Source organism: Camelus bactrianus, chromosome 31 (genome assembly GCF_048773025.1).
Source record: "Camelus bactrianus isolate YW-2024 breed Bactrian camel chromosome 31, ASM4877302v1, whole genome shotgun sequence".
NCBI lineage: Eukaryota > Metazoa > Chordata > Mammalia > Artiodactyla > Camelidae > Camelus > Camelus bactrianus.
In genome coordinates, this window is record NC_133569.1 from 10779560 (window position 1) to 10805074 (window position 25515).

General features: G+C 43.8%; 1 protein-coding gene across 1 annotated transcript; it reads right to left on the reverse strand.

The window, feature by feature from the left end:
• Window positions 1-1919: 1919 nt before the first annotated feature.
• On the reverse strand, window positions 1920-24792 carry DDX60 (DExD/H-box helicase 60). The gene is given in 14 exon segments (XM_074355552.1): window positions 1920-2005; window positions 2531-2641; window positions 2738-2880; window positions 3716-3830; window positions 6766-6862; window positions 7922-8041; window positions 8389-8411; window positions 10928-10975; window positions 10978-11042; window positions 11497-11602; window positions 15040-15195; window positions 16174-16315; window positions 20337-20495; window positions 24778-24792. Coding segments are annotated over 14 exon segments (1386 nt in total).
• Window positions 24793-25515: the final 723 nt, after the last annotated feature.

Here is a 25515-nt window from a genome sequence, read left to right on the forward strand (position 1 = left end):
GTAAATCTAGGCGTGTGTGCACTTGTGGTGTGTGTGTGTGTCTGACAACCACTCTGGTAAAGGCAGCTTAACCTCCAGTTACTTCTTTTTTTGCGTTAGTGCCTAACCAGCCGCTGACCCCGGCCGTGTCAGAAAAGCCCTTGCACCTCGTTTTTCTCTTCATTCCTCAAGGTCAGCATCAAAGTCTCTTGGAAGTAGTATGTGCTTGTGCCATGGGCAGAGGTTGGCCCCTCCTGTGTCCTGTTGGTAAGTTAGGAGCAGCCAAGAAGAAACACTGGCCGAGGTCAGATCTGAGTGAGAACCCAGTTTAATGACACCATTTAGCTAGGAGTAAGAGCTAGGACAGAGACGGGAGAGCCCACAGCAGAGGACTCCCGGGACAAGCAGGGAAACACAGACGAGACCACAGGACACAGCAGTTAAGGAAGTCAAGGGACATGAGGACACACAGGCGAGCGATCCAGACAGACCAGTGATGCTGGTGGGTGCGCCCTACTCAACATGGAGCACTTTCAATGGCTTGTAGCCCAGTCCCTGTAGACCCGTTTCTACTGGTCTCAGGAAGGAAAACGTGCCCAGGACCGGGTCTGGCTGGGGGAAGGTCGTGGGACACTGAGAAACATTTCAGAATAACCAGACTTCTGAAATTACCTTTGAGAGTTCAGCTCACTGCTACAGTGGATGATGTCACAGAATTGTAACTTGGGTTTCATTTCTGTCTAAAAAGATCATAGCATTTCAAGTTAAAAGGAGTCATCATTTGAGACGTTTATCATGGCTATCATACATGCTAAAGTTGTTGGATGAAAAATATCAGAATTCCGAATGAGAACTTAGATAATCAACTAAAACCTTTCCGCCAGGGGACATCTTTCTGTAAGTTGTTCGATACATGGTGAAATCTATCCTTTAGCTAAGTAGTACATTTTATTTCCTTGGTGCAGCATGAAAATCAAATCAGAAACAAATCCAGACTTAGGTAAGGAGAGACTTTACTCGAAAAGACCTCGCACTGAGTGGAGTTGTCTAGTGCAAGAGGGAAAACACACTGACTACGAGATCTGCAGGGTCGCCAAGGTGAGCCAGGAAAAACCCTTGTTTTATGGGGATAGTACAAAAGGCTGGAATCAATCCAGTGTGGTGAGGGTGGGGGTGTGAGGTGTGACTGCACAGTTAACCTCCTAGTCACAGTGACCTGGGATTGGGCACCATCGGGGACAGGTGACCTGGAAAAGCCTCCAGGCAGCTTTCAGGAAGGGTCTAGGGTGGATTACAGTTCAGGGACCTGTGGGACAGACAGGAGAAGGCTGATTAAAGTCTGGTCAAGCGAGCAGGATCTTGCCCAGCTGGTCAGCAGGGGAAATCAGTTCAGCTAGTCTTTTATGAGACAGAGAACGGGAACTTGGAGGGTGTGTTGAGGGTGGTGACAGGTAACAAGGGGTCATTTGCAAATCTTATCTTAGTCCTACAGGAAAGGGTAGTCCTCTGCAGTGACCCATGTCCTAGGACATGAAGGGTGGGGTTCTGGCCACCTCTGCTTCCTAGGTGCATGGTGTGCAGTTAAGTGGGACATTGTCGGGGCCTTCCTTCTTTCCCAAGTTTTCTGTTTAATGCTTCACTTAGTTGCTTAAAGGCCAACACAACGCTGTCACCTTCATTGTTGCATAATTCACTGAGTGAAATCCTGGCCAAGACCAAGGGTTTGAATCACTACTGATGATACTTGTATTTAATGCAACACAGCTGGTTCTAAGAACTTCTAGCACAGGAATGTTTACCTTAGAGGCTGAGTGACAAGTGCAAAATCTTGGATTAGATTAAATGTGTCTCCTGTATTTAACCTAGAGAAAAAAGACAGATAACACTTGAAGGAATAAATGTGTTTGGACGTGCTCTCAATCTACAGTTAATAGACACGATTAATGACCACAGAACTGCTGGCCTTCCCAGAGACTAAATAAAACCAGAGACAGAGAGATTTCAGGACACACCCCCACCCTTTGCATCCAGCACCTAAGCTCCACGTAGCCCTAAATCGACTGAACTAGTAAAGAGGCTCATCGTTTGGCTGAAAAAGTCCGATTTTTAGTCTCATATATAATAGCACATTATTATTACTCAGGTTATTCTCCATGTGTTAAAACTGTGCCAAACATGAGTGACGTCACTGAAAACAGCAGAGAAGGCAGGTCCAGGGGCCCATCCTTCCCCAGAAACATGAAAAAATCCAGTAAAAATTGTCAGAACCAACTTTGTCAGAGGGAAACAGTCCAAGGCTTAACTCAGGGGAACAGGTCAGAAAGGCCGGGAAGTGCTGGGACACCAGTACTCTCCGGCTTCCCATCCTCCAGCCAGACCCCTGTGAGCCACCAGTGCAGCTATGAAGTTGTTCCTGTTACTTTTCAAACTAAGGTGACATAACTCGTACTGTGTCTATTCTGTAATTCTGCCAAGTGTCAACCAGGCAGCTTTTCAACAGGACACAAATAATTTACACCTTTCAGAACAAGCTTGGCGGGAGCCTCACTCTCGTGGTCCGTGGTCAGCACAGCACACAGGTGAAAATGGTCGAAATGAATCCCACCATCCCTAACTGAACATACGTGCTTCTCCAAATCATTGTACCTCTCCCTGTAGAGCACTGGGAAGGAGAGCAAGGGTTCCAGTAGGTGGACGTACAGGGGCTGGGAGAACGTCAAGGGAAAAGGTAAAACTCCTATGAATGTGCCAAACCTACCAAGTCTCACTTTGTAAGACTGCTTCGGTAGTGCGTAGTCTCTGTGCACACCGGTGCGGGGACCAGCGGGTCTCTGAGAGGCAGCATTCTTTGCCATCGTACTGTCTGCTTGTCTCCAGCACCGTTTTACTGACTGTGGCCACCTCAGAATTAAGACTGCATATTATTTAGGCAGAACATGGAACTATTTCCTGTGACATCAAATATTTTAAACAGAGAAAATCACATGTTTCTTAAAGTTTGTACTGAAGGGAACAAGCCCCAGAGCTAGGCTGCCTCAGATCAAATCCCGGCCTCCTTACACGGCTGGGTCTCTTGGATGAATCACATAATCTCTCTGTGCCTCATTTTCCACATTTTAAAATGCAAATAATAATAATAGCATTAGAAACCCTATCTAAGAGCAGTAATGAGAATTGCCAATCGTAAGTGCTGTTGGCCATTTAAAATAAATTGATGTACATGAAGCACTTAGAACAGTGCCTGGTAAAGAGGAGTCTTCCCTGTAACTGTGACTGCTAGTGGGCAAAAATCCAGCCCAATTTAAAAATGATGTGGGGCTTCCAGCTAATTAGGCTTTACTGTCTTTCCGAACATCTCCAACGTGGGACAGTGTAAGAAGCGCCAAGGTCCACGGCAGAGTGTGGCATTTTACACCATTTTAATTTTATTTCTCAGTAGAGGACAAAGAAAAAGACACAAATCAATCAGTTCTGGCCAACAGTTTTCGAGAAATGGGGGAAATTCCTGCTCAACTGTAGACCTGGCTGGGGGCGTCCTTGGTTTCCCTTCAAGAGTGTGTCCCTGTTCAGCACCAGCAAGGCGGCCCAGAGACTCTGATCCTGATCCCTGAATCCAGAGATAAGCTAGTAAATCCACCAGGAAGTTATGAAACTCTCCAGAACCCATACAGAGAGTGTGACTTCCAAACATTCAAACTAGAACAGCCTTCTCTCCAGACTGGAAGCCAATGCCTACTCGGTGAGATGCTGGGGGTTGCTTATGGAGGCCGATAGAGCCAGGAAGGGACAGCGGATCATGACCAGAAGATGCTCCCAGACTTCCGCTCTGATCTCTCCAGCAAGACAGTGGAGAGACAGTGGAAAGACAAAGATCCCCATTAAAAATGGACAGAAGGTCTGAACAGACCTTTTTTCCAAAGGAGACACACAGATGGTCAACAGGCACATGGAAAGATGCTCACTATCACTCACTGTTGAGAAATGCACATCAGGACCACAGTGAGGTACCACTCACACCTGTCAGAACGGCCATCATAAAGAAGACCACAAGTAACAAATGGTGGCGAGGATGTGGAAAGAAGGGAACCCACAATCCCTGTTGGTGGGAATATAAATCAGTGCAGCCACAGTGGAAAACAGTATGGAGGGTCCTCAAACAATTAAAATGAGAACTATCATATAATCCAGCAGTCCCACTCCTGGATGTTTATCCACAGAACACGAAAAAATACATGCACCCCCATGCTTCCTGCCACATTATGTACAACAGCCAAGAAATGAAGCAACCTAAGTGTCCACTGATGGGTGAGGGGGTAAAGACATGGTGGTGTGTATATACAGAATGCAATGTTATTCCACAAAAAAGCCACAGAAAAGAATGAAACCTTCCCATTTGTGATAACACGGATGGACCTCGAGGGTACTATGCTACATGGGATAAATCAGAGAAAGACAACGATCTCACTTACACGTGAATCTAAAAGCTTGACCTGTGAAAGAAAAGAGCTGAAAGATACAGAGAACACATAAGTAGTTGCAAAGGTGGAGGTGAGGTGGGAGAAACTGGTGAACTGTTTTTGTTGGTTTGTTTTAGTTTAAATTTTAAGTTAATTTAAAAATACCAAATGACAATAAGACACAGAAGCCTGGAAGGTCACACATAGTTTCCTATTACCTCTAATCCATCAGTCCAAGTTTACATAAATACTGGCAAATTCAGGAAATAAAAAATCTTGACACAAATTTTCTTTAACTTCCATCAATAATTCCTCTTGGTCTTTCTCTCAAAAGTGTCTTTCAAATCTCTACAGTTCCTCCAAGTCTGCTCCCCACCACACCGGCATCACACTGCAGCTGCAACACCTCAGTACCCTCCCCACTCCCTGCCGCCCCTGCGTCCTTCACCTCACCACCAAGAGACGAGTCTCAAGGATGAACTAGATCAGGCCACGTTCCCAGTCAAATGTCTCCACCATCCTCCCACTGCACGTGGGACAAAATATAGACCCCTGAACCAGGCGATGCTGTCAGGGCAGCTCCCAGCCCCGCCTGCCTCACCACTCCCTCCACACACCAGACTTGGCTGTGCTCTTAGAGCACAACTTTCTACCCAGAAGGCCCATGTCTATTGCTCCCTAGGATTAAAATGCTCTTGCCCCCTTTCCTTTTCCACTTGTGGAGCCGGGCTCAATGTCACTGCCCTAGAAGACGTCTCTGACTCCTGCAGAGCGATCCTCTTGCTGCCCTGCCATTGTCACCACCAAGACCAGCTGCCCCTTCTCTCCAGGATGCACCCACGAGGGCTGCAGAGTCCCGTGTATGCTTAATGGTCCAACTCTGACTCTGACTCACCTCTGGGCCCCCCAGCACCCACTGTGCCTGGCACTGCGGACATACTCCTTAAATGCTGGCTAACAAATAAATGTCCTCTGACCAAATAAAGCAAATTGAACCAGGTTTAGGGAAAATTCTCAGATGATCTTTTCACAGATCAAGTTATGACACCTGGCAACAAACTGGGAAAGACTTCCCATCAGAGCCAGATCATTTTAAAAAAACATCCCGCTGCCCATCTGGCTTTGCCCAAGTCAGACAACATGCCCCTCCGCTGAGCAGTGACCTTTTGCTTCACACAGGTGACACTTTTCCCCGACTGCCAGAACAGACATGAGCCTTCAAAGCCCGTCAGCTCTGCCCTGACCTAAAACTGGGGAACCAGGTCCCCAGCGTCACACCATTTCAGAGTTCAGAGATAAGAGCAGAACTCAAGGGATTAGATCGCAAAGACAACGTTGTTGGGGTTTTTTTTTTTTTTTTGAACATGAACATTCGAGGCTTCAAGATGCAGTTTATACAAACCAAGCAAAAATAAACACAATAAATCAGACTCAAACCAAAGAAAAGCATCACCGTGTTTGGTCACTCCAAGTTTACAACACGAGAAAAGTTAAGTTAGACACAGGCTTATCACCATTTTCCACTTTAAATTGAAAATTCCTTGGAGCAAATGGGTCATTTTAAGTCCCTGGAAAAATATTCTTAAGGCTGCTATAAAAGTTTTCTAAAGACTAATTTGCCCTATTCCATTATTTTCCATTCCGCCCTTTCTGCCCAGGGAAACTTGACACACAGCGGCTCCTGCAAAGGGCTGCTCCGCCCTCTGGTTCCATCGGATCTGGCCAAAGGCGACTTTGGCAGGAGACCGGAAGAGAGGATGGGTCTTTCGGCCATGCTGTCCTCCTAACAGGCTACCATGAGCCCGGCAGGACCCAGGGCTCAGACCACTGCCTTCCCCAAGCAGCCAGTGCAGCCCCAGTCTCCCTGTGGGGCTCCGTGGTCGCCCCCCTGCTTGTCCTTCTAAGCCCCAGGCGGAGCTGCTCTCTCTGGATGACAGCATCCCCTGCACACCTGGGGAAAAGGCTGTTCTCAAGTTGTTCTATTTTGAGTGTCATTTGTTTTCTGTCGGGACCAGGACTGATGAAGTAACTTACGTAACTGACATCACTGTCGGAGCCCTGTATCTTTGCTGCAAGGGTCCAAGATTGGAGTTTGAAATCTCTGTCCAGGAAAATCTATGCCCTGGTGGTTAACTCTGCTCCAAGTCACCAAAGACAAGGGTCTGCAGACCCGGCGCCCTTCCCTGAGTCCAAACAGGAAAACGGAGCCAAAAGGCTGAGCGTGACTCACCCGGGAAGCCGGGGACCTCCAACCCCAACTCCCACCAATGATAAACACCCTCAGGTGGCCAAATGAGGAACTCAACCTGGAGAAATCATACCCCACCCACCTCATCAAATATCACGTATCTGATCCTCTTCACCCACGCCTGGCGATGAGGAGCCAGCAGCAGGATTTCAAAGCAGGCAGGCACGGTGACAAGTACCTGAAATAAACCACGTGCAGACAGACGTGGTGAGCCCTCGGGGCTGGCAGACCCCATTCCAAGAACACAAAAGAGCTGTAGCTCCTGAAGGCACCTGCTGCTTCTGAGAATGCTGCAGGAAAGCTGTGACAGATTACTTTAAGCCCTGCGAAATTGCCGTTTTTATAGGTCAAATGGGTTACGCAGCTTGAATTCTTATTTACGAGCATTCAAAGTGATAACAACAGAGTTCATTGTTGCAGGTTTATTTCCTCAAAATCTGATTCTGAGGTACAGTTTAAACTGAAAAATGTTCATTGAAGACTAGCAGCTTTGGCAGCTGGGAGGGGGCCGGGCAGAGGGAGGAGCTGAGCTGCAGGACACACCTGGTGATGCTCTGGCCCCCAGCTCAGATCCTGGCACGAACGGTGGTTGCTGGGGACACTCCACGTTCAGCCAAGACAGCTGGTGTTTACTCCCTGCCCTGCTCAGCTCCAGGTGCAGGCTGTGGAGGTAGGACTGGGGGGACTGACACTGGTACCACGCTCCCTGCCCTCGGCAGCACAGCCCGGTCTCCCACGCAGCATTCTGTGGTCACGGTTTCCCTTTGTGTTTGGTCTTAACTGCCTGTCTATGAGTTCAATGAGGAGGACCACTACCTGTGACCTATTTCACGCCCTGCAGTCTATCCATGACACAGCATTTTTGAAATTACCGTAAGTATCCTACGTGTCGAGGCAGGTCAAGAAAAAGCTACTGTGCTTGGAAAGCAGTGTTTGTTAATTTGTATAACACTGGGTTTTTCAGACCATTCTAAATCTACTTTATAAGCCAAGATGATGCCAATGAACTACAACTGAAATCTACAGTCAAAATATAAGTGTCCCTGAGAAAGGTGAGCTGTTTCTCACTCTCTGGAATGAAACAATGTTAAATTTTCTCTAAAGCCATGACATCTTCTGTAAATTCAAGAAAATTATTTCTACAGGCCTTGCCAACATAGTGAATCTCTAGTGAGAGAGACTTCTAAGTACCATCACATAATTCAGTAACAGACGCACTAATTAATACGCATCCTACCTGAGAGTTGAGGGCGTCGTGTCGATAGTCCCTTGTGAACACCCCACACAGAGCTTCTCCACTGGGCAGATTTTTGTTAAAACGGTTCTGAACCGTGGCTGCCACTTGGTTCACAAGGGCCTGATTGATAAGGAAAGCCTTCCATTAATCACATAATAAAGTCCAGGTGAAACCTCAGAGAACCACATGGATTGTCTACAAACAAGCACTGTGGGGAGCGCAGGGAGGTCCACACCCCTCACAGCCTCTGCTCTGCGTCCACTAACCCATGTGCCACCTTCCTGCTGCTTGACTCACCTCACAGGAGTCTCAACCCAAATAAAATGGGAAAAAATGGTTTCATCAGAGGGAGAAATGGGAAACGCAGCCCACACATCAGACAAAGACAGCATAGAGAGAAGAGGTGAGTCTACTGGAGTGGGACGGCTGAGGGAGGGGTGGCCAGTGTGGCCTGGGGATCCTTGTACCTTGGGGTCATCTCCCTGGACATCTATATTGCAAGGAGCAGAACACTGACCAGGCAGGTGGCCTCACCAGTGGAATCAGAGAGTGTGCACACCCACACACAGCTATTCCACAATTCATACCAAAAAAAAAAAAAATTTCACCGTGACTAAAGTGTAAACTGTAAGACATAAGCATGAAGATACTAGAAAGTGAAGACTTTCATCTATTTGAGCACACATGGAAATGCTAAAGACACTGGTAGATCTGACTGTACAAAGACATCAATATATTATCATTAATATGACCACAATATAGCAAAAAGACAAAATGACAAAAGCATATCTGTTACAATTTATAGAGAAGAAGTAATACATTTACCACGCAAAATTCTGACAAATCAACAAAAAGACAAAAAGGAAAACAGGCAGATACACCTACAAGTGAACTGGTGAATAAAGAAATCCCACTGCCCAGAAAGCACATGTAAAGAGCCCCAAACCACCAGGGATCCAGAAACACACGCTTCAGTATGAGACAGTAGTTTTCATTTATCAGAATGGAAAAACTTTTTAAAAGATCATAGGAACGCTGGGAAAAATAAGAGACAGTACATGTCCGCGTGCTGTCAGTGGGAATAACAATGGATGTAACTTTTAGAAGAGTAACTTGGCAACATGCGTGAAGCTGACTTCATCAATTCCAATTCCAGGAAGCTCAGTTTCTCTTCATATATTTTACTAATTTCCCTGCTTTCACAACTATGAAAATGAAAAAGCTGCATACAAAAATAAAGTACTATTTTCAACTAATTATGTTGTTCAATCGGGTTCAGACCCTGAGTACACGTCCCACAAGGCCACCTTTTCCTAGAAACTAAAACAGAGACTGAATTCATTTTAATCTGTAGAATTAGAGTTATCCCAACCAAATCTGCCTTTCTTAAGAGTAATCACATTAAAAACAAAGGGTCATAAATGAGGATATCTATACTTTTTGTAAACAAAACTTTCTCCTAAATGACAAAGATCAGACTTTTTGCTGTTTAAGTCCAACAGTAGGTGGTACCGGCCATAAAAAAAAAAAATGGCAAAACAATGTGGCCTGAGAAACAAGCCAGACACCAGTGCCCAAGAGCAGAGTGGACACAACCTGCCCGCCAGGGACAGAGGCGACCCTGAGTTCTTAGCCACACAACACTGCCCAGCAAAGAATGGTGCTTCCCTCCATACAAGCAAGATAATGAGGATCTCTAGATTTTTCTGAAAAAGACAAGACTTGAAATGCAACACAACTACATTTTTTTGACAGCATTCTCACTGATGCTTCTCACACACCCCCACCCCACACACACATGCACTTCTCCTTTTAGTTTGGAGCAGTAATTTAGGCTGATTACTTCCATTAAAGATGGAATCTTCAGTCAAGCTCTCTCTTGTCTGTAGCCTCATTCCTTACTCTCCTTAAAGGATGGAAGGGACAGAACACTCTTTCATCATCTACCTCGCAAAGCAAACATCAAGACGCCACAGAGAACGACAGCTTCTGGGTAGTGCTTCTGTCATGCACTCTGTGAAGGAGGTTAATGAGGGGAAGGTGGAGGCAGAATCAGGAAGACACCCATCTAGGCCTTCTTGCGACACTTGATAGAAAAACCCTTACTCCAGACCACGGCCACAGAGCCAAGATCTTGTCAGCTCAGAAAACCTGTCACTGTGGAAAAATCCATTGACATAGGAAACCCCAACAACAAAGGTATGACTTGTTCCCAGCCCCAAAGAAAACTACAGTCCTCACTTAAAGAGGATAATTCAGTGGGTTGATTTTTCTACCCATATCTGCCAATATCAAGTCAAACCACTTGGAAGGATGTTAGGATTAGTCTAAAAAGTCCCTCATATTTTTTTGGATCTTGGTCGCTGTTTTCATCAGAGGGCTGGTGAGTGCTGTGTATGAGTGAGCTTACCAAGTGCACTTCTAGATTTTTCTGACGGTAAGTTTTGTCCACGTGAAGGAAAGGCTGAGCGGGGGATAGACCAGGATGAGAGGAAGACACGGGATGAGCCAGGGAGAAGGGTCCCTAACTCAGTCTCACTGACATACTGGCTGCAGCAGTGTCACCAGCCTCCTGTGACAGCCCCTCCAACCTGAGCACCATGGCGGTGAACCACTATACTTGTGACGAGCAGTCAACTGAGTGACGTGAAAGCTACTGAAACTGCTCAGAAGCCTTTGGCTTCAATATTTCTGAGGTCAAGGAACACACAGGTGTCAAACTGCAAGCTGTCTTTGCTTAAAAAAGCTTCTAACTTCTGTGGGGACAAATGCCATTATCCATGCACTTCCTCCTGAGAGAGCCACGTGCCATGGACACGTGACCGTCAGCAACCAAGGGGGGCTCGTCCTTCACCTGCCTCACTGACATACCTTTAAACATCTAGTACACTGTTATTAATCAAGAAGTATAACTCTTGGCTCATAACACGACAACTTTTCATTATAAAATAACAGGAAGAGAGTGACACTGATCTTAATTTATTTCACCAGAGTTGCAGCACTGACCATTGAACTGACACTCTGTCCTGTCGTAGTCGTCACTGAGGGGTCTGCAGGATGCCAGTGCACGAGTTCATCAAATTCCTTCTGTCTGACCAGCAAAGCTACAGCAGGGTCATCACTATGAGATGAAAGGAATTACACGCTTATTTTAAACCACATGCCTCCAAACACAGCACAGATTTCATCTTTTTAACAATTTATTTTTAAAAATCACAGCCACCTTTCCTTTTGGTCATAGAATGTGGGTGGTAGGCTCCAAAGAGCAGTTCATTAGGGATTTAAGAACCCAGACTCCACTGTGTGTCTCTAACAGTGAGGTCAACATCAACAAATATTCATCGATTCATTCATTAATTAAAAACACACAGGTGGAATGATTTTACTCTAAGATTAAAACCATGTTGATTTTAACCTAGTTATGATCAAAAAAGCTTTGATATTAAACTCATGTGTTACAAACACATTACATCTAACATACCCTATTTATAAATAATGTCACATTTCATAGAGTCTTTAATGAGTAATTCATTCATTCCACCCAGGTATTTACTGAGGCTCTTTGAGCCCCATACCTCACCAGGAAAGGCAAATCTTTCAAAATGTCTCCAACAAACTTATCAACCACCTGGCATGACACTGGAATAAAACCCAAATTAGGCATCTTATCCTTGAAGGTATCTATACACAAGTAAAAAATTAAGACAAGGTCAAATGTGAAACTTTCATGCAGACATATTATACATCATTTTCTAAAATTTCACATTAAAGAAACATTTTTCATTGATCCTATTTACACTGATCAATTCCTGCCCATCCCATAAAGCTACTTCCCACATTAAAACACTCTGGAACACCGCAGTGGATGAGAAGGGCAGCACTCAGGCAGGTAGGTAGGTAGGTGGATGGACAGATAGAAAAACACCTGTTTCCTATTTTCAAATGTTTATTTCTTTTCTTATTTCCTATTATGGGACAAGGAATTTGAACATGGAAGTCTCACTCAGAAATCTCTTACATTGTACTTTCACGAACATAAAATGAAAAGGCAGTAGGGGAAGATACAGATGTCAGTGAAGTTACTGGGTTTCACTGGCGTCTTCCCTTACATCCTTCTGAATATTACAAACACGGATAAACACACACACACTAGTGTTCACACATGTCACATGCACACTGTATATATGACAGCTAGCTAATGAATGTCTTTTTATCCAGTATCTAGCTCCTAATTCCAGGTAGGCTGCCCATTACTCCCCTGATGCTCACTGTTCCGGTGTCTGCCTGATACCTTCCTATGAGCCCTACAACTCCACCTGGGCATCTTCCTCTTACAGCCGTGGATGCTGCCAGCGTCCTAAGGATTTCATGCCCCAAAGACTGGATGGAAGTTGCAGGGTAAATACCCTGGCTATCTTGCTCTTTGGGTGAGATATCTCCCAAGTGGTTTGCACACCATTCGAAAATTCCTAGTATAACTTACCTGCAGTTGCCCACATGGAAACCTACTCGTTAACACCCTGCATGGACTGTGTTTTCTCCCTGATGTTACCTAACACTCCGGTATTTGACTTTCCCGGGTCAACCACCTCCTCGAACTCAAGAGTCTTTGTCTGGGGGACTCATCCTGACATAAGGGCAGAGGATATATACTCCTCCCCTGTCCTCAGAAAACCATACTTGTAACTACATCCTGAATTCCCCTTAGCTTTCCTTCACATTCCTTCTGGGGTCATTTTATTCTCCCTGAAATTCATGATGCATAAATTATCTTCAGCCGTGACAGGATGATAGATAAATCTGTGTTTGTACTTTTGAAAATGTCCACATTACTCCTTCATTCTTAAATTACACGTTAAGAATTACATATAATTTCATTAAGTTCTGATTTCTATCACTATTACTGGGAAAGTCTATTATCAGACTAATTTTTTCCTTTGTAAGTAACTCTGATTCTTTTAAGATACTTACATTTACATTCTATGATTCTGTTGCATTGTGTCTAGCATGGGTATTTTTCTGAATGTGCATATGCAGGTATTAACTGACCCACTTGGGACCCACCGTACACCCTCGATGTGTACATTCTTGTCTTTCATCATCCAGGCAAGTGCCCTGCCATCATCTCTTCAAATACTGCCTGTTCCACCTTGGCTCATTTTCTGCTTCTGAATCTCCAAATGAATAAAAGGTTACATATCTTCATGCTATCTTCCATGTCTTTTATTTCTTGTTTTATCTTTTTTATTTGAAATTACAGCTTCATTGAGGTTAAACTGACAAATATCACATATCTAAAGTGTACAATTTGATGTTTTGACATATGCATATATTTATGAAACCTTTGCCACAATCAAGAAAACAAATACAAACATTATCCTCAAAGGGTTTCTTGTGTGTCTTTGTAATCTCTCTCTTCCCTCCTTTCCTGACATCTAGACCCTGTCCAGAAATAAACCACTGATATGATTTCTGTAACTACAGATTAATTTGCATTTTCAAGAACTTTATATAAATGGAATAATCTATTCTCTGGCTTCTTCCGCTCAGCATTATTATTTAGAAATTCACTCATGTAGTTATTAGGTCTGTATTCACTCCTTTTCATTGTTGTTATATTCCATTGCATGGTTATAGAAACATGATTCCAAGCTGATAATGTCTATCACAAAGAAAGCCACCATAAACAGTCATGCACAAGTCTTTGGACAAAATGTTTCCATTTCTATTAGGTAAAAGCCTGGTACTGTGTTATTCTGCATTCCACTAGTAGTGCTGCTTCACAGCTTGCCAACACTTGCTATGGTCAATCTTTTAGCTTAAGTGATTCTACTTTTAATATTTTCTCCTTTTGTCAATTTGATTACTATGTGCCTTGGTGTGCTCCTCTTTGGGCTGATCCTGTGTGGAACTCTCTGCACTTCCTGGACTTGGGTGACTGTTTCCTTTCCCAAGTTGGGGACGTTTTCAGTTGTTATCTCTTCAAAAATTTTCTCAGGTCCTTCCTCCCTCTCTTCTCTTTCCGGGACCCCTGTCATGCGAATATCAGTGTGCTTCATTCCATGAAGACATGGAAGACATACATGTATTTTATAATTTTTAATCTCTATTTCCTTTGTTTGTTTTGGTTATTTTCAAATGTTTTCCAGCTTTATTGGGCTATAACTGACATATAACATTGTGTAAATTTAAGGCATACACTGTGTCATCTCTACTTGTACGTGTAATTCTTGTGACCTATCCCTAGTTCACAAACTCTCTCTTTGGCAAAATCCCGTCAGCTTCAAACCTATCCACTGACAGTATTTTCATTTCCACAACTTCGGCTACTTTACGAAGTGAATGAAATGTTTTGTATCATGTTGTTATTTTCTTACGTTTCAAATTTCCTATTTTATTTCTTTAGACATCTTTAAACACACATATAGTACATTCTACTTTGGATGATTACAAATCCTGAAGGACTTGAAGAGTTCCATTTCTGTAACTTCCTGTTTCTCTTGGGACTTATTTCTTCTGCTGTTTTATAAATTTTTGTTTACACTCATATCTGACAGAGAATCCTGTAAAACCAGGGTTTATCATGTTGCTCTATGGAGAATGTGCCAGGTCCCTTTGATCACTTTAAGGTTATTTTCTGGCTTAGCATCCTCCTGACCCTGATAAGAGAGTAAACCGAAACCCAGATTCCTGGGAGAGCAGACCTATAATTAGAAATTCTCAGAGTGACCTGCAGATCTGTCTCTTCCCTCATTTGTTGGCTCCTGAGATTTCCCTCCTATTGTTTTGAGCTCAGTTATGATTTTATAAAAAGATGTTTGGTGTCTTTTATCCAGCATTTCACTTACTAACACTTCCATACTGACAGAAATGGAAATCACATGTATTTCGCTTTTTTAAAAATTGACAACAACATTAGTTACAAGCAAAACATAAAACTTCAAAATTACAAAGTATTATTGCCCCAAGGATAAGACAATGTACGTAATTTATTGTGAAAATGCACAGCACCAGGAAAATACTTACACCTGCAACATTTAGTTAGCAACGTTCAAATGTTTCAAAACATTTTCAGAGGGATGAGGCTTTTCTTTCAAATTAAGTTAGAGATTTCTTACCTTTGATCAGTGATGGAGCCTTTCTAAGAAAAGGAAGTTTTGTTGTTCTCAGAGGAAATGGCTTTCCAACATCAAACTTTCAGACCAACTTTGATACGGTATCCCGGAGATGTTCATAATCCTTCATAATGACATTTCCCAAATTCAAACGGAGGCCTATGTAAGAGTCAAAGTGGTAAGAACTAAAAGTCATTCACACATACACAGACACACTTATTCTGACCAAAGTCACAGAGCTCTGAAATACTTGTCAAACAGTGACATTTTCAGTGAGTGCCACACTGAACCTAAAGGAAAATGATCCCTAGTGTTGCCTGTGAGACTGCAGACCTTAAAATTTATCTTGTTTCCCTATTTGATAACTAAGTATTTAAAATTGTAACTATCTTAACTAACAATAACAGATGGTGAACACCTATCTTCAAGGTAGTAAGAAATGTTATGTCACACATAGCTTTACAATCAATAAAACAGAACAAAAACTATGATTTTTCAGACATTAGAATGTTTGTGGAGAATTGCTAAATGTATCTGAAGCTAATTCATTCCAATGTTTGCACTATGTAGGAACCAAAACTTGGTGGTCAAAGAAGCTTCAATAATGCCCAATTATATTTCTCTTAAAATGTGTCATTTTTCTTCCACTATTAATAAACAGAAAATTTATTCTCATAAAATGATTCAAAGAAAGGAAAATTAATTACCTATAACACACACACACACACACACACATATATATATGTATATATATCAGCTTTATCTTTGGAAAAAATTTAAAATTCCCTAAATATCTGATAGTAGTAGGATGATTACATTAAATGTTATGAAAAAATGTTATGCATGTATTTAAATGGAAAATTCAACTGTTAATATTACCTAGAAATGCCAATTTCCCAAACATATTTTTGTAACAATACTTGTAGAGTAATATTAAGTTAAAAATGTTTTAAAATACAACATTCACTCTGATTGCAACTAAGTAAAACTTATATACATATATAAACAAACAGTGGAAAGACAATGACTGCTATGTTATATGTTGAAAGTATAGAAAAATGATTTTGAAGTTTTAAATCCTTTATAAGGTCTACCTCTGGATAAAAGTATAATTATTATAATATACTAAGGTGATACCTTGAACATTTTCTTCTTCATAGTAAAATGCTGTATTTTTCAACAAAAGCTCATCACTTAAGTTGGAAAGGTGAGTTAAATTCAGATTTCAAAATTCAAAAACATTTATATTACTTAGAATGAAACAGTCACACCAATTTTTCTGAAAATTGGAAATAAAACCAAATTATTGACAATTTCTACGTTAGCAATAAACTCTAACATGATCTCAAACACGCCAATTATCCAACTGAAAGGTAAGGTAGACAGGATCCTCCCTTTTTTACTGATGTGAGCCCTTCTGAGCTGGTTAATGATGAGTGTTTATACCTTGCAAGATTAAAGCTAAAATAAAATCAAACTGAACAAAAAATGAATTCATAGTTCTGTATTCTGAATCACAGAAATCTGTATTTCATGCTTAATACATTTTTTTCTCCTACTGTAACCCACAGATCCAAGACTACCGAAATACTGCTTTCAAATGTGCATCTGTTCTTTACTTAGGCTTTAATGTTTTCCATTTTATTTCCAGGTCAAAAGAGCATTAAAGAAAAAGAAGCATTTGCTCATTCGGGGATCTAGAAGATGCTGAAACCTTCAAACTCAAAGATTCTCATTAGCTTACATCATTGTGCAGCCACCAAGTTAACAAAAGTGCATCTATGTCCCCGCCAGTCACAGGCAGGATGTCTCCCTGAGCATGCTTAGCACACAGCAAGGCAGACACGAGTTCAGTAACTTCAGTGAGTGAGTGGAGCCATCCTTTCATCAGTGTTAGAGTCTGGAGAGTTAGGTTCAGAGGGGGAAAAAGCAGGCTCTCTGCCCCACACTCCCTCACTGATAAAACACTCAGGCTCTCCTGTCATCTGGATCGATGTGGAACTGAATCCAGAGTAACCCAACAGAAGTGTAACACAGGCAAGCTGCAAATGTTAGTATAAATCTTCTGGATGTCACATTAAAAAAGAAACAAGCTGAAATTCATTTTATTTCATTCAACCCAACACATCCAAAATATTATCATTTCAATGCGTAATCAATATAAAAATATTAACAGAACAGCTTACATGTTTCTCACACTAAGTTTTTGAAATATGGTGTCTTTTAGACTTATCCACGTCTCAAGTGCCCACTGTCCACTTGGGGCTGCTGGCTACTGCGCTGGGCAGCTCAGCTCCAACCAGGTAACTCAAGATGGCTGCCCATGGTTCCTGATTAAACCATACATATCAAAGAAGCAGGGACCTCTCACCTTGACTGTAGTTTTTTCTACAAATAAAACACTGAGGAGATTTCCTTAAAGCCATAGAGCAGTGATTCTCAAACTGCAGCATAAGCCTTGCCTGGAAAGGTTATTAAATACGACAGATTGCTGGGCACCATCCACAGAGATTGATCCTGTGGGTCTAGGTGGACCCAGGAATCTGCATTTCTATCAAGGTCCCAGGTGATGCTGATACCATTTGCCAGGGGACCTCACTTTGGGAACCACGCACATGAGGTCTGTCTCCACCCCCAGGCCACAGATTCTTCCCCATCACACCACTGAGTCAACAGTAATGTGTGAGAACAGGACACCAGAAGTCCCCCACGTTACTCACTCCATCCGACAGGCACCGCAGGTGGTCTCTAACTGTGAAGACTGGAGCAAACACGAAACACCCCCTGCAGTTTGCTGAGCTGCTCAGTTTCTCCAGAGGCCTCAGAATGTACCATTTACTGCCAAAATGTCTTAGGCTCCCTGAAGTTACGCTTCCAGGTGCCGGTGCTACCCACGTGAAGCTCAGAGAAGGGGGAGACCAGAGGAGGGCTGAGGGGTCATCAGCCACTCCCAACATGGGAGAGCAGAGGGCGGGGGGTGGCACAGGCTTGAGATGAAGCTGGACCTCAACATGGTCATTTGTTTGCTGCACTAAGGGGCCACTTGGCCTTCCTGAGCCCAGGTTTTCATTCATAAAATGAGGACATATGAGGAGTGTTGTCTGAATGAGGTAACAGAGGTCAAGGACACACTTAACACAGGCACGGAATAAACAGTGCTCTTCCCACACATCTGGCCATCCACGCCACCCTAGCTAAAGAACGATGTTTTCTACCAGCCAAGACCACTGAGCATGTCCTGCAGGGTTACCCAAGAACATCCTATCATTTAGAAAGACTCTGTACTATTCTTTTCATTTAATGCACACTGTGCATTAAAAAATTGTTTATGAAACTCGGATATGTGAAAATTGCACATACAGAGCACTCCTTTGCATCTGTAAATCAATATCACAAATAATATATACATACCATTCAGTAGTAGTACATGTAATTAAACCTACACAAAGTTGGCAAAAATTAAGTATTTCTCAAAAGTAAATTTACAACAAAACTCAAAGCACAACACTGTTGACGCTATATCGTATTATTTCAGTATCTGACGTACAGTATCCCTAGGCTCAGTGTATTGCCCTGGCATGACTTACACTAAGATACCTAAAGTAAATTAAATAGGAGCTAAAGACAGAATCTCCATCCCTTTAGTGAACCACAGTTTGCCTCTTCCTGATGGAATACCAAAAATGCTGAGGGAAGAGTTCTCCAGTGGGCTCTGGGACACAGGAATGTACTTTCACTGGACACCAGCAGAAGCACATGATCCTGTGTCCCCTGGGAGCGCTCACGGCTGCAGACCCAGGCCCACCCCTCTGCACCTGGACTAGAAGTGCTGCCCGCACATGCCAAAAGCTGCCACAGCAGACATCCCAGAGGCACCACCAGTGAAACCAGCCCAAACCGACAGACTCGGGTTTCCTGACTTCTTTATTTCTTAGGAGAAGCCATCCTTCTCAGACTGAGTGGAGTCTTCTCATTATCAGGTAATAAAGCATCCTGCAGTTCCTCCTTAACAATAATTTAAAAAATTCAGTATCTGTCTCTCCTGCAAAACATGGCTCTATGACAGCGCTGCGGGTGGGGGGACTAGGTTCTCAGTTTCCTCCCTGGGACTCACACAATGAGTGTGCGGTGGGTCAACACCTGTGGACTGGCTTCCTAACTGACTGGTTTTAAAGTATTCTCCCTGAGCACTTGGACTCTAAGTGTCAAGATCCGTAAAAAAGGTCTGCTAATCCCATTTCTGGGCATGGAGTCCCCAGATCAAAGGGAAACACTCACACACGAAGAACCCGGTAGTAGCAGCACCTATAACACAACAAACGCCCTCTTCACTCCCAGACCACGCTGTGCCCATCGAAAACAGCCAATAGCCATCACAGAACAAGCTAACCCAGAGTGAGGGAGAAACTGGGGAAACACGTGGAAAGAAAAAGGAATAGACCATACATTATATATATCTTCACCTATAACTATGTGTAGTCCCAACGTTAGAAGCAATTACACATAACAGAGAAAAAGCATTTACACCAAAAAGAATAAACCGAAATATCAACAGTGATCAGCACTGATTTGTGTGGGCTTCTGGGTAAGGCTTTCTTTTGCTGTTTTTTTAAGTCAACGTGTTTTTCCCTAAATATCCTCAATAATGGATGAAAATAATAAGCAATCAGACTGCTTTCCTCAATGGCTCTCAAGAACAGAACACGACGGTCACTGTTCTCTCCCGGTTGACATCACAAAACCCTGGTTTTTGTTTTTTCTTTTTTTCTTTCTTTTTTTTTTTTTTTTTTTTTTTTTTTTTTTTTTTGAGTGAAAGAAGATTTATTCCGAGACGCACACTCCAGGGACATAAAATGAGGGAAAGGTCACGGGTGGGGGTTCAGGCTGAAGCAGCAGCAGCAGACGCCCCCGCAGACAGGCGGGCTGCGCAGCGCAGAGGAGACAGCGCCACGAGCCCTGACCCTGGCCCCGGCCCTGGGCCTGGCCTGACCTGACCCCACCCCCCGACCCCGGCCCCAGCTCTGACCCTGGGCCTGACCCCAACCCTGACTCCGATCCCGATCCCGGCCCTGACCCCCGCCCCAGCCCTGACCCTGGGCCTGACCCGACCCCGGCCCTGACGCAGGCGGAGCAGAAGAGACGGTCCCCTCAGACTGGAGACGTCGCGCGGCCGGTCCTACCGCAAACACAGCTGCTGGAGTTCGGAAGGGACTGACCAGGCCACTGACCCTTTCAGGCGCCCGTGCTGATGTGGCTCCCACACACCAGAGACAAGGCCCCCTGGCCGAGCGTCCACTCACCATCTGTGAGGCGGTCTGAATGCCCTCGGTCCAGCGGGAAGCCACGACTCTGGCGTGGGCTCTCTGGGGAAGAGGCGCGCGGAGCAGGAGAACCGCAGCGAGACAGCGCAGCCTGCACACTTCCTCCGCCTGCCCCAGGGCCCGGCCGCGGCGCTCCCCCTGCACGAGCCCCAGAGAGCGTCAGGGACTGGCGGCCGCACGTCGCCTCGCAACTCTGCGTGGGGCTGCGTGGGGCTGCGTGGGGCTGCGTGACCCTGCGTGAGGCTGAAGGACGCGCTGCAGGACGCTGCGTGAGCCTGCGTGAGGCTGAAGGACGCTGCGTGAGGCTGCGTGACCCTGTGTGACGCTGCGCGACGCCCGGGCAGCCCACTAGCTGCTCCCCGCGTGCGGGCGGCCGTCACGCACTGACACCTCGGTTCTGAGCAGGCCGGTCTCCCCACGTCCCGGGGGCGGGCTGTCCTGGTGACGCGCGGCTGCCGAGCGGCGCGGGCTCAGGAGTCAGGACCCCTGACCCTCCCTGGAGGCTGTCCGCTCACCCGGCCTCGTGTGTACAGCTGGCGCTGAACGCGGCGCGGCTGGGAAGGCGTCCCCGTCCGGGAGCAGGAAAGGAGGGGGCGGATGTAACCTGGCCACCTCCCGTGCCCGCGGGTGTCGCGGCCCCAGACGCAGAGGGTGCAGCGCCTCCCCGGAGCCAAACGGGCCTAAGGATGAGCCGCTCCAGAGAGACACTGGGTGTAGGTCACTTGGGTGGTCACCTGAGATGACCCGCTTAGCCCCGTGGGGATGCGCTACCAGGACACGACTCACACAAAGGACGCAAGAGAAGCACGGTGAGCCCCGCTCATTTATGAAACTGCGGAAGAAAGAGACAAAACTTCGTTTTTTCTTAGAATTTTCCACGGCAGCAGGGGGACCCGTGTGTGAGCGCGTGTGCGCAGCGCAGGGACGGCTGCTCAGCGGGACAGCGAAGCCGCGCGGCCCCCGTCAGCCGGGGAAGGCTCGGCCCTTCCGTGTCTCCCCGGCGAGGATGGGAGGCAGGACTGCCCCTTCCAGGGCCGTGTGGGCCAGCGGAACCGGGACGAGACAGCCCTGGGTTCACGCCACACGGCATTTAACACTTCGTTTGAGGACTGCTCCCCGGACCCTCTGAACCTCAGCATGCCCATCCGTGAAATAAGAATGACAGCGCCCCCTAAAATGCTACTGTGAGGATTTAAGGGCAGAAGGGGTGTGAGGAGCCCCGAACCTCGGAAGGTAGCCCGCTCTCACCAGTGCCAGCTCCTTTCTTCCTGGGAGGACTGGACAGATTTGACTAGACGTGGACTAAGGGAAACGTGCAGAGTAAAACACCAAATCGTGTCACAGCACAATCGATGAGTCTTAGAAACAAATTCTATCGCCTCCCCCACCCCTTGTTTGGAAGTTCATATAAATTAGAGAAATAAAGTCAATCAAATGAATTGGGGAAATGACAATCAATAAAATTTCAAACACAGAGAGCCATGGTGTTGTATTTCACAGTAAAATAATGATCGCACCTGTTGGGTGTTAGTTTTCTGAGCAGCGGGAGTCTGCGACCTGTTCTCTAAGACATTGTGTACAAACTCAAGAACAACGAGCGTGAAGTGACACAAAGAACTCGTCAAATGTCACACTCTTCCGGCCACAGCTGCTTAAGCAGAGAAATCGTTTCACATGCCTGTCACAGAAAGAAATTGTAAAATGTCGTGATGTTCAGAAAAACATTTTCAATCATAAGTGATCTCACTGGAAGAAATACAGAGAACACATTTGATGACACAAAACTATAACTATTCCTATCTAAAACAATAAAATTTACAATGAGAAAATAGTAACTATTTCAGTGAAATTGTTAAAAGCTTCAATATGTAAGAAGTTCCTATAAATCAATAAGAAAACATCTAAGCCTTTAATATGAGCAGGTAATTCACCAAAGAAATACAAGTAATAATAAAAATGTTAACCTCTTAAGTAACAAAAAGAACAATTAGCATATTTTTACTTCCAAAGTTGCAAAGTATATCTTAATGATAATAGCACTGGAATCATATGACATATCATTTCTCTTATACTTTATTAATAAGAATATAAATAGGAACAGAGTTACTGCAAAGCTATTTAGCAAAACATAAGATTATCATTAAATATGTTGATACTTTTGATTGACTACTCAAGTTCTAGGTACCTAGGTTAGGTAAATACCACAAAATGTGTACCAAGATTTATGCATCAAAATGTTTGTCACAGAGTTCTTTTTTTTTTTATTGAAGTACAGTCAGTTACAATGTGTCAATTTCTGGTGTACAGTACAATGTCCCAGTTACGCACATACATACATATATTTGTAATAGTGGAGTTCTTTGTTAAAGCAAATTTTCAAACAATTTAAATGTTGGGCATTAGAGAAATATTATGCACCCAGTAAAAATAAAATTTATGAGGAATTTTTTGATAATCAGAAAAAGTGATCTATTAAAGTCTGTTGCTAATATGTTTCTCAATTTTGTCTTTAAAAAGGACAGTGCAAAAGTAAGTGAAATTCAGATAATGTCTGAGCTTAGTTACTACTGTTACCCTGACACTAACTTCCTGGCTGGACAGGTGCACGTGGTCACACCAGGTGCTAACATGAAGGGAGGCTGGGGGAGGGGTGCGTGGGGGCTCTGTACAACTTTTGCATCTTTTTTATAATTAAACAGTTCAAGTCAAGAGTTTTTAAAAAAGTTTCAGTACCTCATCCATCATATTTTCCCATTTAAAATTTCCAAAAAGATGTCCCAATGCTGAAACTCTACATTCTTCCAATTTCTTAATCAGGGTCTTATAAGCATTCTCAATGTTTTTCTTACTGTGTAAAAGATAGGCAAGTCACATAAACTCCTAAATAAAATACCGCGTTACTTTCCAACTATAGATAATCATCTATTAAAGATATAGTTCTTACAATATATTTGTAAGTAAAAAAAAGTACATTAAAGTAAATATACATCATCAACAGTGCTTTTCAAGTCTTCCAAACAGCACTATTCTGTCTTTGCCGAATTAATTTTTGTCTGGGAATTTGGTCCATTTTATTTTTTTAACAGCTTTATGAGGGTATAATTAACATAACAAAAAATTTGCTCACTTTAAGGGTACAAATCAATGGCTTTTGGTAAATTTACAGAGTTGCACAATCATCACCACAATGTAATTTTAGAACATTTTCAACATCTCAAAAAGAAACACTGTACTCGTGTAATGCACTGTATCTTACTGGGAATAATTTCAAACATACACACAGAGAAAAGCATAACACTCCGCCCTCCCCTGTAACTACCATTATCAACACACACGGAGTCTTCCATCTGCATTTCACATGGTCCTGAGAATGAAACTGAAGGATCCCCTCCAGGGTGAGAGTTCAGTAAATTAGGAAATAAATCTCTCCATTTAAAAAAAAGTTTTTCTGAAGGATAGATGGGAAAGAAGTTTGTAGGGACATTTCAAACTCAGATTCAGAAATCACTCTCACAGAATAAAGAGGGGTGAGTGGATTACGGGACCTCCTCTCAATACAGAAACAAGTCCCAGGGCTGTTTCTGCTCACAGGGGGCAACTCGAGTTGGAAATGGTTTAATGATTGGAGTTCTAATGAAAGCAAAATAAACTATCTTACACTTCGTGACAACCATCCGGATGTCCCCAATACCATGAGGGGTGTGACTCTAAACTTGAAAAGTGAAAAGTGTTAACTGAGTCAAAAATCATTCTGATGAAATAGAGTCATCCTCACATTCTAAATTCATTGTAAGCAGTGAAAATTAAACAGAAACTGGATTTATTTATAAAACTGGTGAGCATTTTTGACTCCCAAAAGTTCAGTACAGTAATCAGCAATTATACTGATACAGCAAAACAGTAAGATCACGGAATTAAAATTCTCAATACTTTGAAAACTCTATTAATGATTTAATATTAAGAAATAAACATACTTTGTTTCTTTTCCTTCCTCCTCAACTCTCTCCATGGTTTTCTCATGAAAAGCTGCCGGGTTAACCATCATTTCACTCATCTGTGGCTGCAGAACCCCACACTGTGGGGGAGCGTATGTGGGCAGGGGGGTCAGAGGCCTCTCCTCAGACCCACTGTGTGTTGACAGAGAGCAGACTACTCACCTGTGACCCTGACCCTCCCTCACGGGGCTGCTGCAAACGGTAAATAAAATGATTCTGGAAGGACCACGCTAACTCCTGTCATGGCCACACGTGCCTCAAAAAGGGCTGCATTTGTACAGTTATAATCAGCATTATTGTTACTTTTCTATACCTCTCTGTATGACTGATGATAATTCCCAGAGAAGAGACAGAAATAGGACTGAGTTAAATAATTTGGAAAATTCTGTGACATTCTAGAAGCCTGTCTCTGAGATGCAAATTACCTTCTGGAAAAACATCGGTAACACGGACCTTGGGATTTGAACATAAAAATAGAAGGAAATGAGGCGGAGAAATCCGGGACGTCTAAACAAGGTAAGATCAAGAAGAGGCAGAATTAGAAACATGACATGTAGGATCTGTGGAACTTGAATTTCTACCCTGAGGTGCAGGGTCTCCACTCCACCTTCATGCAAAAAGAAAAACGAAAACAGTTAAGAACAGACGAACGTGGCATTTCTGCAGTGAGCAGCTGATGACTGTCCTGTGTCAACTGTGTTTGGAACTTTCATGGGCCAAGAAATATCTTTTTTTTTTTTTTTCCAAATTGAAAGTGCAACATTTTCACTTTTATTTCTGACTTTAGTTGATGTTATTTTCAGTTAATTTCTGCCTGTTGATGTGTGCAGTTTGGATTTCAACACAAGCCTCAGTAAATGCAGAATATGTTGTCTCCAGAACCCAAAGAGAACTAAAAGCTGTCAGACTTGCATCAATAGTTTGGACGCTGTGGGAACAACAGCTAGGTCTTGACGTTGTCAGCAGTGGAGCGGTCCTCAGTTCACCCAACAATCCTTGGGGATTTCACCCGCGTCGGGGTTAGGGACCACACTGTCTGTGGGGCAACGGCCTCCTCTGGACCAGGCACATTGCCAGCATCCATGTGTCCAGAACAAGCACTTACGTGAACACATGGAGCTGCTCAGAAGACGATGTTACCTGTGCAGCGTCACCCCTGGGCT